This window comes from Ammospiza caudacuta, chromosome 4, assembly GCF_027887145.1.
Source record: "Ammospiza caudacuta isolate bAmmCau1 chromosome 4, bAmmCau1.pri, whole genome shotgun sequence".
Classification (NCBI taxonomy): domain Eukaryota; kingdom Metazoa; phylum Chordata; class Aves; order Passeriformes; family Passerellidae; genus Ammospiza; species Ammospiza caudacuta.
In genome coordinates, this window is record NC_080596.1 from 45,744,180 (window position 1) to 45,759,188 (window position 15,009).

The window sequence follows — 15,009 nt, forward strand, 5'->3', positions numbered from 1 at the left end:
CTCAGCTGCCCTCCTTGCAGGATCTAGAGGAGACCAAGCCAGGTTGCCTGGCCATCTGCATGCTGGTGGCAGCTCTCACATGGAATGGCCAAAGTGGAGATGTGACATCTTAACTTCCTTCAGCTATGTCAAAGTTAACTCATGGGTTAAGCTGAGGGTGCCTGCCTTTCCCTGCTGCCTACTCCTGAGTTTCAGATAGGTGATGCTAAGAGCAGCAAATCCTTCTCTTGGCAAGCGGTAGCTCTTACTTTGCAAACAAGCATTTGTATAGCCCAGGGCAGCCCTTGGGCAACCATCTTCTCACCCCAATGACCAGCCAGGCTTACTGAAGGCAAGTCAGGCAGGACACACAGAAAAGACAGCTCAGCCCTCACTCTGCTCTGGCAGCCCTCTTGGGGGTGAGGCTCTATGCAGGCAGCTGAATCAGCCTTAGAAAATAAGAAACTGGAAAGGTAAATGAATGACCAAATGAAAAGAACAGAAAATAGGAAGTTTACATACATAATTTTAACCCTTGCAAGTTTTTAGATCCGTTCCAAGTACAGCTTGGACATTCCTCTTACTCCCAACTCCAACCAAAGCTCTAACCTTGTCTTCCCAGGCCACCAGGCAGTGGGTAACAAAATTACAAGTTTTACACGGACCTATGAAGAAACTTGGAACTGTAGGATCAAGTTAAGAACACAGCAAACATTTCTGTTGTTTCCTTTTTCAGTAGCCAGCTAGCCTCTCTCTCTGTGACACAGCCATTGCTGTGCTTGTTATTGCTCATCAGCCCAATACACTCTGCTCTCAGCTCACACACCTGTCAGGCTGGTAGAGAATGGTAATCACATCTGAAGGGCACTCTGTCCATGTATTTTATGTATCTGAATCAAACTGTGTCACACCCAACAGCTTTAAAAACTGCAAAAGGGTGAGTGCTCTCAACTTCTTTCTGTCCATGCCAGCCCAAAGTGCACAGTGCTTTGCAATGGCACAGCCTGCCCACTGCCACAACCATGTATGTGAGTCACTGTGCACCCTACCTGAGATACACTACAGCTTTCCAGGAATCACAACTTGCCATCATGCAGCAATGTTGAAAGCCCTGGTCAATGCTAACTTGATTTCTGATTAATTCTATTAATTGGTTGAAGCTGCAAAATGAGATTTTTCCAGACAAGGAAACTGCAAGCAAGCCATGTGGGGATCTGTGAGGAACAGTGGGAGTACAGCTGGGCTTGCATTGGGTGGGGGATGGATTTTGACAGGATCCCTTCCATGAGGTAACTTGTTCAAAGCACAGCCATGGAGAAACAGCTGAAGAGGTGCCCAGCTCCCAGCCTCTACATTTGAGGCCAAACTTGAATAAATCACCTTTGAGTTCTAGTTGCTCTTTCCACCTTGAGCTGCCTCAAGCACAGCACTTCCCATCCTGTTGGATGGGTGCTGCAGAAATTGCACAGGCAGCTTATGCCAATTGCTCACTCTGAGAGGTCACATTCACCTATCAAACCCATACCATCTGGGGCTTCTGAAAGATTAAAAATGAGAGACAAACAAGAGGATTATTAAAAATTTAACTATATACCATATTTATTATCAATCCACAGGATAATCTGATTGCTACATGAGCTCATAAAAGCTATTTCACCTTTACAAAATTAAAAAAAAATGTGCCACAAGGATGTCATAACTGCTGATAACCAAGGACTGAATCTTAAAATTATAAATTTTGCTGTAGAAAAGATTAAAAAAAATTATATTCACTTTAGAATTTTACTTTGAATAAAATATTCCCCTGTATAAAAAATAAAAAAGCTTGCTCTGGTTAGAATTAGAGTATTTTTCTTCTTTTTTAAATCTGGGAATTTGCATAATATCTCTGTAATAAGTTTCTTTTCTTTTTTCTATTGTACCACGCGGCATTCAAGCATAGCAGATTAGAAACAAACATGATGAAAGCAGTCTCAGAACATATGAAATCCACATGGAAAGTTTTAGTTTCCTTTCCCTTCCTCTATTCTTTAAAGACACTTTAGCAAGAATAGCCTTGGAAAAGAATACAGGTGGAGAGGGACCTTCAATGTGCCATTAAGTAGAGCAAGGTAATAAAAGGCCTTTTGTAAGTGCTTTCTTAATAAGGTGCAGAAGCAGACTGCAACTTTGCTAGTACTGCACTATATACAATATTCACAATAGATTTTTCTTTATTTAAAAATATTCCAGCTAGTTCACATTTTCTCTCCCATTCTGAGGCTTTCAGTTCCATCACAGCCTTGACAGCAAGAAGCGCAGCAGCACCACTTCCCTTGTGGTGGGTTGGTCCTCTTATGAAACACTGGAACCTGTGAGTGGGCCAAAGTTCTTGGGTTCTTTTCCTATGTAGCAACCTTGGAAAGATGGGTTCAGGTCTACACACTGACTGCTGGAGTCCTGAGTTAAAACCACTCCGGCACTGGAGTCAGACACTGCAATGTTTTCTATTGCCAAGGCTTTATCTTAGGGCTTGTCTCGTGTGCGTCAAGGGATGAACCTCTCTCAGAGAAACATAAAATACAAAACCAAACAAAACAAAGCTAAAAAACCACACTGTCAAAGGCTTAGCAGCTCTTGACTCTTGACTGAGTGATGTCTGACGTTTTCTTGATGACGCTGGCCCGTGTCTCACGGTCTGGCTGGCTGCTGCTTGTGGAGGCTGTGGACACGACTTGTGGCAGAGGGATGTCTGGGAAAGGAGGCCAGGAGCTGTTGTAAGGCAGTGGGCAGCTTTCTTCTTTGACGGTGACTTGGAGGTCAGGCTTGTTGGCTACAAAAGTTGCCATGCTGGGAAGCATATGAGAAGTGTTCCTCATTCCTAGATTGCTGAGATACTGTTTGCCTTCAATGTTTTTTTTCTGCCAATGAAGTCGTCCCTAGAAATGGGGGAAGAAAGAAAGAAAGGAAGACTGTGTAAGTGAATACAACTTTGTGAAGTACTCCAAGTAACAAGATGAAGAGAGAAATATCCACATATTGCACAGGAATTATCCTGCCTCTAGGAGCCTGAGCCTCTAGCCACTGGCTTAGGATGTCTCTCAGCCATTTCTCCTTTTCTGAAGTCATGTGCTTAAATTTTGTTGGCTCTCCAGCACTCAAGAGGCACTATCTGCTCTTCTGAATGGAAAATAAAGGCCTTATTCCCAGGATGCCAGAGACAAAAATGGATACAGACATTTAGAACTCCAAATGGTCGTGTCTCCTCTGTTACCAGAGAGAGCATCTTCCTGTCAAGAGGCAGGCACAGAGACCCAACACTACCCAAACTAGCAATACAGGTGAGGCTGCTGTGAAATCACTGTCACTGACAGTGCATCCCTCATCACAGGGAAAAAGTTCATCAAGGGAGGATGAGCATCCACTTGTTTGCCCACCACAGATGCAGCAATGGCATGTTCTGTTGGAGGAGGTCTGTGGAGTCACTACTGGCAGTCTACATTAAAAGGCACCAGAGACCAGGTGGGTTAGCTGTGTTGTTATACAACTGGTGGTCCTCCAAGAAGGAGGATTCAGAGAGCCTTTGGTGAGGGACACAGCAGGAGAGAGCTTTGCAAAAGGCCTTATGCAAAAATACAGCTGGAGCACAGGGCATCCAAGAGCCCTCAGTGAGCTTCACTTGGCCTTTAAGTACACATGGTACAGGTCTGGTACAAGGTCTGGTACCTTGATGGCAGCCCCAAAATAAAAGGCAAGTGGTGTTTTTGTATATGTGCAGCTTAGGTTATTCTCCCCATGGATTCCTTTCACTCAGCAATACCCAAATGACTGCTCAGGAAAGCTTTCAGCCCCACCTACCTCAAACATTCTAGCTTAATTTCAGTCATAAGTGTAAGCATTTCCTCCAGTTGTATGAGTTCAGATGCCATTTAAGGAAAACAAAGTGAGCAAGCTTTCAACCAAGATAAAATACTCACTACCCAGCAAGGTCAATGCATCATGTTAACATACTAGCTGGCTCTGGTGATGGCACTGCAGAACACCTTATTGTGCAAACTAATCTTGTTGTTTGGACAGATAAGGAGAATTTAATTTGTAGAGACTCTAATTCTGTGACAATCATCCAAATGTCTGTATCCCCTGAACCTTCCTGGTCTGCTTTTCTCCCCTAGCTATTACCAAAATGAATATTCCACTGGTAGACAGAGCTGCAGTAGAGAAGGGGCAAAAATATCTCAGGGCATGGATCTTGAGACCTTGGTCCAAACTGCTAAAAATCCAGAAAGCACTTACCTCTGCATTTTCTTCATCGCTTGGAACGCTGTCAGTTGTTTCACTTTCTGTCAAACAAAATAGAAACAAAAATGAAACTCATGCTGTTCTATCTATAGTAACAAATTCCAGCTCAGGAGGCCTGATGTGTGTCCAGCAAGTGGAAGCAAACAGAGTCAAGTCAAACAACCAGAAAACAATGGAGAAGCATGGAGACCCTGCCACAGAAGGGCTAGACAGCACAGCTGCCTTGAACAACTGGGGTAAATTCACATGGTTATCACAGTTAACAAGTCTATATTGTGGAAAAGACAGCAATAGAGAGGGAAGAAGTAGATATGTGCTTTCTGGGAAGAATCTCCAGCAAGCAGGGGGTGCCCCCTCTCCCTTGTCCCTCTACAGCCACTCCAAGCCCTGCAACAAAGTTCTGTCCAAATCTTTATCTCCTGGCAAAATCAGTAACAACTCCATCCTGGAGGAGATAAATGTGGTTTTGTTTCATTAACTGTTATCTCAGCCTGCCACCTCAAGGGCTTGCTGTCACTTCTGGGGCTTTATTACTATTGACATACTCTGGTACAGTTGATATAGTTTTGCTTTTGCTACCACTCCCCAGCTTTTCTCAACCTTTCACCCCTCACTTGAGCAAGTGGCAATACCACAGTCTCCAGCCCCACCACCTGTCCCCACTGGTCATGGCCTCCCTCACCCTCATCACTTGAACCAGAGCACAAATACAGGAGCACAGTTCCAGTGGAACTGCCATCCTCCTGCAGCTGCAGCCCTCCCTTGCAGAAGGGCCTGAAATGCGGGAATTTGTACTGTATTTTCAAGCCTGTGTGTGACTGAAGACACGTCTCCTAAGGTCAGGCTCCTGGCCCATGAGTGGTTGAGACTGCTGTGCCTCAGACACCTCTGAGACAGGGCAGAAATCCCTCTTTTCAGTCTGCAGTGATGGCTGCTGCCTTCAGCACAGCCACTGGGTCCCAGACTAATCCAGTGGAGGCCTGGACTGCAGGTTTTCTTCAGCTTGTGGGGTTTTGAAACACTGTGTCCTGTTTCCTGGGAGGATAACCCATGGCATCTATCAGGATACCAGCACTCCAACCCCCTGAGCCCTGCACAGACAGGGCTCATCCCCAAAGAACACAGAAATCCCACAATTCAGGGAATGATGTGATGAATTATCATAGAAGGCAGAGAGCTCTGAAGCCCCAATTTTCACCCACAGCTCTGTGTTATGCGTTTCAGTCCATGCAAACTGCTTTGCACAGCCCCTGCAACTCTGCCTTCCCAGAGCCCAATCTCATGCTCTGCACTGGACATAACATGAGTGCTAAGAGTGCATGGATCATGCCTCATGGATTGTGCCCCTGCACACCTTCAGAGAGACTGGCAGTACCATGCCATCCTCTAAAGGCCTGGCTAAGCATTAGGTTTAGGCAGGAGACTGCAAACCAATGGGCTGAACCACTGTTCCCCCAGGATCTAAACTGTACCCCAAGTCCTTTTAGTCCAGCCCAGCTACTCCAGACTGCTGCTTCCAAAGCCAGCACCTGTCCTGTGCCAGAGTCTCCACCACAGTGTGCAGTAAGCAGAGGAGCAGTCCAAAACATTAAACCAAGCTGCAATGCCCATGCACTGCAGGGCTTCTCCTTCACTAGCCCAGGCAGAGAAAGATGTGCCAATGTGACTAAGCTGGCTAATTAAGCCATACTAGGGGGAGGAGAGGAAAAATTAATTCACACAAAGAAGACAGAATCAATTAAAGGAATCCACATAGAGACAAGTAACAGATATTCCTGGACATGAAGAAGCATGTCACAACAAAAACAGACTGATGCAGCTGAAAAGGAATCCACCCTTGGTGTTTATACATAACAAAATGCTGAGTAAGAGATAGCACTATAGTTAGCAAAGCCAGGGAAGCTGGCCACACAAGCATAGAAAGTTAGAGAGGTTATTTCTTTCAAGAAGGGTATTTGAATCAGTGTCAAACATTGACAACAGCCTGGGTAATAAGAACCAAAAGGATTTCATAGACATCAGTGGATATATGAAAAAACTCACATGGGTAACTCACGTCATTTGCCTGAGTTACCTCAGAAAGGAACCAGGGGTGTTTTGAAATAAACCAGATTTATGTAGGACAGCTGACATATCTGGCTACTTTTTTTGGTTGTTGTTTTAGAAGAGCTCAGCTAACTGTTCCTGCACAGCTGTTATGGTCATACTCTTTCCTGCCATTCAGCCAGTAGCACCTGACAGAGCAAACCACAAGCACAGGGCCAAAGTTCCTGTGGTTCTATACAGGTCTGTGTGCAGCAAGACAAAGCAGAAATAGTCACAAGAGTATCCTAGAAATTTTAGGGTTCTAACACACAGACTTCTGTCCTTGCTCCAGCCTCAAGAGCAAATACATCCTTAATAAAACACTGGTTCATAAAACAATTCAGGTTGGAAGGGGCCTCAGGTAGTCTACAGCCCCACCTCTTGCTCAAAGCAGGGCCAGCTACAGGACTAGATTGGACTGCTTGGGGCCTTATCCCTTCAGGTCTTGAAAACTTCTGAGGATGGAGGCAGCACAATCTTTCTGGGTATCCTGCTCCACTGCCTGACTGTCCTTGTGGTGAAACAGGTGATACTTGTTCTTACATTCAGCTGGACCATATTTTTTGTTTCAATTTAGCCTGCTGTTTCTCATCCTATTACCATGCACTGCTGTGAAGAGCCTGGCTCTGCCTTCTCAGGAACATCCCTGCAGTAGAGGCAGCTGCTATGAAGTCCTCAAAACCATCTCTTCTCCAGGTTGAGCAAGCCCCAGTCCCTCTGTCTTCTCACAGAGTGAGAGGCCATACCCTGCATAGCCCTTCTCTACCCTTGCTCCAGTTTGTTTGTTTCTTGGACAGGGGAGCTCAAGCCTGGATGCAGTACTTTTAAAGTAGTGCAACCAGCGTGGAGCAGAGGAGGATAATCACTTCCCTAACCTACTGGCCATGCTCCTGAAATCTGGTGCCTTTCTCTGTGCCTGAGGAGCTCTGGTGTCTTGCACTCAGCTCACTGCCTACCCACCTTTCTGCAGAGCTACTGTCCATACCATCAGCCCCTGCTATTGCTGTAAAGATCTCTTCCTTCCAATGCACAGGACTCCACACGTGCCCTTGCTCAATTTCATAAGGTTTCTGCTGACCCATTCCTGCAATCTCTCCAGGACTCTGGATGATGGCTCTTCCCTCAAACAAACTCGTGCACCCTGTTTGGTGTCACCTGTGAAGCTCACAAACATGTCTCCAACATATCTTCTGCTCATTGATATATTAAATAAGACTTCCTCCAGGACAGACCCTTGCAGTACTTCACTTCTTACTGGCCTCTAGCTACAGTAGTCAGGATCATCAAGAGCTGCCTGGAAATGTGCTCAAAAGCATGCCAGTGGCATGCTTTTGAGTTTTGGGCTAGCAGGTCCAGGTATAAGTTAAGACAACTGAAGGCCACCAAGGTACTAAGACAGCGTAAGGGGATAGCAGAAGTACTTCAATCTTTTTCCTTTTGCAGGCTGATTGCAATGACCTAAGGGCAGGTAGGTCATGATTTGCTCATGTCAAGGTGGTCACCAGACCACCCTTCTCTATCATTCCAGTCCAAGAAACCACCACGACTTCCAAACCAAGACAGTGACTTCTGTCTGCATTTCAAGAATTTACATCCTGTAGCTGAAGATAAAAGATTGCATCATTGCCATGTTTGCAGAGATGGAAAAGTTTTCCAAGACGCATTTGTAAAGAGGAAAGATATTTCAAAGGCCCTTGTCTCCCTCCTGCTAATAAATTCAGGCACTCTCCTATCTCCCTGCCTTATGCTTTGCAGAGGTCTTCTACATGCTTTGGTCACTGCAGACTAAACACATTGGAAAGCATAATTGTTTATCAACATATGTGAGACTAACGGTGGACACAATCCAAAGGAACATCATACAATTCACTAGGGCCCAAAGATAAAAATTACTAAATACATACTTTATAAAAATGTGTCTGGAAGGAATTTCAGCCTAATAAGTCAAAGGCAAAACCATGTGTAAAATAATAAAATGCATGGAGAACTATTTATACTTAAATTTGCCTTAAAAGGTGACATTTGTGTTTCTACCCAGTCTCCTAAGGCTTGCAAATTAGCACCATGTTAAAACAGAAAGGACAGTTTGGATCTGAAACCTTTTTACTTTCAAATGTGGCTTTGTCACATTTGTTTTTTTCACATTCCTATGAAATAAGACTTATATGATTGTGGGAATTCTACACAGCATGTCCACACATACATTTGTGTCTGTTCACCCTAGAAACTTCTGAACACACTGTTAGACTTGGATAAGGGATAAATGAGTGCCAAAGACTTCCTAACAGTTATAAGAAAATAAGGGGCCAGATGAAAAGGGAAACCATAACCACTCTCACAGGGAGTAGGGGAAGCCTGTTATCTCATCCTCTTTTTAGGTATCAGAGAATCCAGATGGCAGGCAGACGTTGGGAGCCAGATGTCCACAGCTCTGTTGCTTGAAAGATCGCTTGTTATCAGTCACTGTATGGCTCTTCTAGTCTGCAGCAAGACAAACCCACTCCCCCCAGGCCCTCAGCTCCATATCTGCATATATACCATCAGTGCAGCCCTTAGCACTGCACACTGTGCTAGACACTGAGTAAACAGAGAGCAAAAAAGACCTTTGACCTTTAGTAAAGCAGGGGGCATGTCATTTGTACCAAAAATCCCCCTTTAAAAGATCTCTGCATTATACCTAATGCTCTTTTTCCATTAGTCACAAGCTAAAACCTGCAGCTTACATTTCCAAACTGGGATCTGTCAAGTTGTTTCCCAAGGAAATGAGCAGAGGACTGTGCATTTTTGAGTTTCATTAACAATTCAGAAGGCAGATGGGTACACATTTCTGAATCTTCGTTAGCTAGCCTGGAAGAGCCCTCTTTCCCCCAGGGTCTTCCCAACATTTCCAGAAAAGGGAGTGCAAAGAAACACCAAGATGCTTACCTGCATAGGATGAAACAGGGGAGATCTGTAGAGGGTACAGCTGGCTCATGCTGAGGGGCTGTTCATCACTTTCTGTTGTCACCTCTACCACCTGACAAACATCAGGAGGGTTGGCAACTATCACCTGCTCCTCACTGCTGCCATCAAGGTGTGGCTGTCCTACAACTTGGGATTAGAAACAAAAAAATTGATTACTGACAACATCTCAACTCTGTTGAACCTCTAAGAGTCTGCTTGGTATCTGAGTCTTCAACAGTCTCAGCTCTTTTTCCCATGCCCACCACCTGCTTTCAGGGGATATAAGTTTCAGTGAGAGTTCTAAAGGAAATCTCTGATCCTCAACAAGCAAGCTGTAAACCATGGTCTCTGAATGCTCTAAGACCAGAAGACCAGAACTAGCATGCAAAAACCTTGCATGGGATCAAGCAAAACACTGTGGAACTCTGATGTATATATGACATGAATCTATGGAAAATTTCTGCTCCAGTTAGATGGCTACTGTCACTGACCCTCACAATACTATCGATGGTATGCAGAAAAGAAATTTGTAACTGCAATCCCCACAGTTTGTGACAGAAAGCTACAGTATGGTTAGATATTAACTGAGGGGTTTCCTATTCCCCCAGGCACATGATATTTATTACCAAAAGAGCACATGAAATTTAATATCAAAGGAGTGTTATGTATTTCTACAAAGTGAAGCAACCATGGATGCTTTCCAAGTGTCCTGAAATGCTTTGCAGATATTAGTTGTTCTACACTACAACCTTTTGAAAAAGGTTGACAAACCAAGGTACCAAGAAGTTACTGAGCAAAGCAAAAGTATGGTAAAAGCCAGAATCCCATTTGTCTGAAGCTGCTTTGACAGAATTTCCTGTCTTGTACAACTCCTCCTTTAATCCCAGCTGTATGAGCACATGACAAGTGCATTAATCCAGCACAGAACTGAAAGCCAACGAGTTAGATCAGAAGAATGCACAGGGATGGAGCCATCTCAGAGGATGGCTAACCTGAAACCATGGTTACCCAAGAGAAAGACTAGAGATATTCTTTCACTGAACATAAAGCTTCACAAGGAACAAAAGGCTAAATTCTGTACAAACACAACACTGTGTTGTTCAAACAGTCCATTTTTTCCCTTGACCCATGAGGGGAAAAACACATAGGCAATGAAATACAACAGATCTTGCAAGTTTTCAGTTAAGTAACCTGAATATATTAATTATTAAATTTGAAAAAGTCAAAAGATAGCATCTATTCCTTGATGAACTGAGATAAATAAACATGAATGCACATGTCTATACACACAATCCGCTATGGCATTCTATCTTTAGACAGGGCTTTTTGGAAAAGAAAAGTGACAGGTATTTTTCCCAGGGAAAAGCTGCATATTAGTTTGCTTTGTGAAGTGCCAGGTTACCACTGGAAAACCTTCACAACTTAGATGTGTATTTTAAGAAACAAAGCCAGCATAAAGAAAATTACATACATACCGGATAGACTTTTTAAAAGTTGATCATTACAATTAGTATAATTATGTTTCAGATATTTTGTTTCACCTTTATTTCACCTTTCCTGGTTCTGAAACAATCAGCTTTTATTAAGTGTGGTGAGAGTGGTGCAAGAGCACACACAGTTAATTTTTTATCTGGGAGAGACTGATATTGCGCAAGCCACTCGGGGAATGAGCAGGCCATCTGCACTGTTTTATCTCTTTCCTCAATACCTGACAAATTCTTATCCACCCTGAGAGATAAAATGCACAGCAAAAACTACTGCTCACTTGAGCAATATGCCACAGTTTCCAGTGAGCTGCACCTATGGCAGAAACTCTGCAGGTGCTGTTTGCCTTTCATCCACTCTGGCTGATTTCCTGTCTTTCTGCAGAACAATTCTATTTTACCTTTTCCTCTCTGTTTACATTAAAATCCTTCCTGCAATCCTAAATAACAGCTTCTTTCTCTAGTCTGGATAAGCAGCACAGCTCACATCTCAATAATTAAACAACACTGGGTGACAGTTTCCTACCTGATCCTCAGTCAGTGAACAGGAAGCACTAATAGCACTCTGGTGCTACTCCTTCAAGCTATAACAGTAGGAGCATGTTGTAATACTCTTACAAAGCAACAGCTGCTTAAATGAACTGCCATAAAGAGAGCAAAACTACTCACAAACTCCTCAGCCACACAAGTACTTCAAGGGAATGACTATGCAAAGCCCTTTGACGTAAGAAATGGGGATCAAAAATAGTCACTGCACATGATTTCTGCTGTCTTTCCAAGCAGAATACTAACATATTTGTCATATTTAAAAATGGAATTCTAGACAAAATGGTATGTGGGTCATACTGTTAGGAGCTCTTGCTGCAATGACAGCCTTAGCCAAAAAAGAGCTGTCAAAAGCCCAGTCCAATTATTCTACTGAGGACCAATTATTCACATGCTGAGATGACAGTTAATTTCTAATGTACTGGTTTCTAAATGCAGCCTTAGATGATCCTTTTCGTTAACTCAGTGATGTTAAGAACTATCTCTGCTACTGAGGTGTCAGTGAAAAGAACCAAGTTTCTACATTTTGCCTGCTGGTTTGAACACCCAAATAAAATGGTATTCTATACAAACCTCTGCTTTAAGCAATGGGGAACTGCCATCTGATTGCAATTTAACTCCCATGTGACATTGGCTACAGCCTCTTCATGGCTCAGGACTATCCTGTGGAATAAGTCCCCACCATGAGAAGCCAGCTAAGAGTGCCTGGAAGTGCTTTACTCTCAAGGGAACCCTCCCAGTGCTGTCTCTGCAAATGGTGGGGCTGGCCTGCAACCACAATCTTGCATGGCCTAGGCTGCTGAGAAATGGGTCTACCTGACTGCAACTGTGGCATTCCCTGAAGTGCAAAATGCTGATGGAAAGATAAGTCTGGCAGACCAGAAGAGTTTTTGAAGTCATCTGTGTACTTAGTATGTAAAAAAGCATAGGAGTACTTACCTACAAAGTTCACTGTGCTGTCAACTTCATTTTTTATACTGGAGGACAGGAAATAGTCAGAAGTGACAGCATTTAGCCCATTCATCCCAAAAGATGATTCAACTGGCTCTTGCTAGAATGAAAACAGTACAGTTGGGTCAGGACTACTTTATTTTAGGAGATAGCTTATCTCTTTGTTCTGAGATGGTAATAAATCCCACCACTTCTGCCTGCCATATACCCCCTGCTCTCTGCAGGACACTGTCTTAGAACAAATATTTCTCTGAGGAGAAGACTGGGACTAATTCATTTCCAAATCTTGTGCTTTGAAAGGAAAGCTATTTTTAATCTTCAAATTTAGAGTAAGCCTTCAGAGAGCAAGGAAGCAGCAAGCTATTTACTACAAGAGATTAACATTTGAAACAAACAAGGAAGAAACATTGCTTTAAAACAGTACTCTATTTAATATTCATCCTAAGTCCCTTCCAAATATGCTCTCTTTTCACTCTCTAAAAGGAAGTCTTAGTTTCTGTACAGCAATTAGGAAATTCTAGCCTTAATTTTTCTCTACAGCAAGCCTGAAAGCAAACCAAAGTGTTTACACTAAATACAGCCTTTTAGATCACATCATAAACATTACCACAGGGCAACAGCATTTGGAAAACACCACCTGTTCTACCCAGACTGAACTTTCCACAAGATGCCTCTCTGTAAGCCTGATACACTCAAGTGGGAATCTATAAAATCCCTTCAGGGTAGACACCAAAAAATTAATTCCATTAACTCAGGATTTCTTTAAAAGGATTATTCTACACGTGCAACTTCCTCCCCACTATTGACTCTCTCACAGGTTTATTGGTTACAATGTCTAAAGTCTTCTGTTCTTACTCTACCAGCCCTGCAAGGCTGCAAGTTGTCCCCTGCTTGCTGAGGACTCACAGAGAGGACTCACAGAGCTCTCCACACCGTGCTCATTTTCACTGCTCTAAAGCATTTCAGCAAAGGCAGGCAAAGGTGAGCCTCAGGACCTGCAGTGCCAGCCCATCCCAGTACTGCTGAACTGCTATCCTTGGGACAAAATATTGGGGGCACTGTGGTAGGTTTTCTCCTGGATGTCACGTGCTGTGATGGTGATCTACTCAAAAAGAATTGTCAATTCCACACAAGCACCTCCCCAGACAGTAAAGCAAGGCAAACAGCACCCTGTCACAGCATTCCTGGCACATCAGAAGGGTGGAGAGTTAAGTGTTAATGGCAACTAGGTCTTTGATGAGATGCACCAGTTCTGCTGCCCTACAGGTCAAAGACTTGGAGAGCTTGAAAAGATAAAATTAGCTGCTATTGATCCATTGAGGGTCACAACTGCAAAGATAGGTTCGGGCTGCACTCTGGAGCCCTGAGTATCTGGTGCTGTTTGCTTTAATTCACAGCAAACTCAGCAGCCCCCATGGAAACACTGTGCAGGCAGCACTTGCTCAACTTTACTGAGGCTTGATTACTGACAAGTTTATTTAGTAGCCCCTTTCAAGCTTCAGAAACAAATATGCATCTTAGAAAACAAATATGCATCTTAGAACTCAGGTGATGGTGCCAGATCCACAAAGAGGCTTGGATACTCGCACAGTTGGTGTTAAATCACCTAAATTTTGAGTGTTCAGATGTCTACCCTAAACCAGATGCATGGAGAAAGCTGTCACTAGGATTTTAAAAATAACTCTCAATGTGGAACTGCATGGTCTAAAGGATACATCTAGGATAAGGTAGAAATTAAGCCTCAGTTCAGTTCTTTGTTTCATAAGAGACTGGTTTTATCTGGGCTGCTCTGACATTTCCCTTTCCTTCCCATTGTTGAGAATTCATTTTAAAAGAATTTAATGAATTGCAATGACAGACTCTGTTTGCCCAAAAGCACAGTGACAGATCTACCTGTGGGGTGGGAGATTTGCTTGCCCCTTTGCTAAGGTGGAGCAGGGATATGGTAAGGCTCAACACTCTCATGTGCATAGGGATAAGCAGTGACTGCCCTGAGCACTGTGCTCAAGCTCAGCCCACCAGCAATTGCTGTGGGTGCCCACAGGGTCCAGCAGTGGCAACAATGGGAAGCTCACTGCAAGGCTCTTGCTATGCAGATCTGTGCTCAGATTCTCAGCTTCTGCTGCTATCACCCCCCTGCAGTTACCAGGCAAAGTGTGGAGTAACCTCCCACTGGGCTCCACTAAAAAAAATTTTTCAGGGTAACTGTAAGGCATTCAACTCAAAACATACAACTTGGATCTCAGGAATTCTCATCACCAAGCAAAGCTTTCATGCTCAGAAATGTGCATTTGCTTTAATTCACCTACTACCCTTCTTCACTACTAGAGCTTTCAACATCCAACAGTCAGCCTAAGAGTGGCTGAGTACAGGAAGAGCACCTCTTCAAATCCAAACTAGTCACTGCACACTTCTGTCACAATGGGGGAACAGACAGGAATACTACCTGGCCCCAGCTCAGAGCACAAGAACTAGCAGGAGGTATCACTGGTAGGCAGGTGTATGTGCTGGCACACTGCTCTGCTCTGACCAAAGCAGTTTTACTGCCTCCCTCTGAACATCAGCTACCACCAGAGTCACTTGATAACAAGCACATGTGGCTGTAAGAGCCACACAGGAACAGGATAGTTACAAAGTGGTTCTTTTATGACAATTTAAAAGTCATAGCATTCTGACATGTATGAATGCTGTGGCAACTGCTGTGGCAGCACCTGCTTTCCAAACCCTTTCAGTGGAGGACTTT

At 43.7% G+C, this 15,009-nt stretch overlaps 1 protein-coding gene across 4 annotated transcripts in view; it reads right to left on the reverse strand.

The window, feature by feature from the left end:
• Window positions 1-1,550: 1,550 nt before the first annotated feature.
• The window catches only part of IRF2 (interferon regulatory factor 2), a 39,240-nt gene continuing 25,781 nt past the window's right edge, over window positions 1,551-15,009 (reverse strand). For all 4 annotated transcript variants that reach the window (XM_058803103.1, XM_058803101.1, XM_058803102.1 and 1 more), the window contains exons 7-10: window positions 12,255-12,366; window positions 9,268-9,432; window positions 4,252-4,298; window positions 1,551-2,897 (exon numbers count right to left, since the gene is read on the reverse strand). In XM_058803103.1, the coding sequence (XP_058659086.1) occupies window positions 2,586-2,897; window positions 4,252-4,298; window positions 9,268-9,432; window positions 12,255-12,366 (636 nt within the window). In that variant the 3' untranslated portion in view covers window positions 1,551-2,585. The remainder of the gene's footprint in view (window positions 2,898-4,251; window positions 4,299-9,267; window positions 9,433-12,254; window positions 12,367-15,009) is intronic.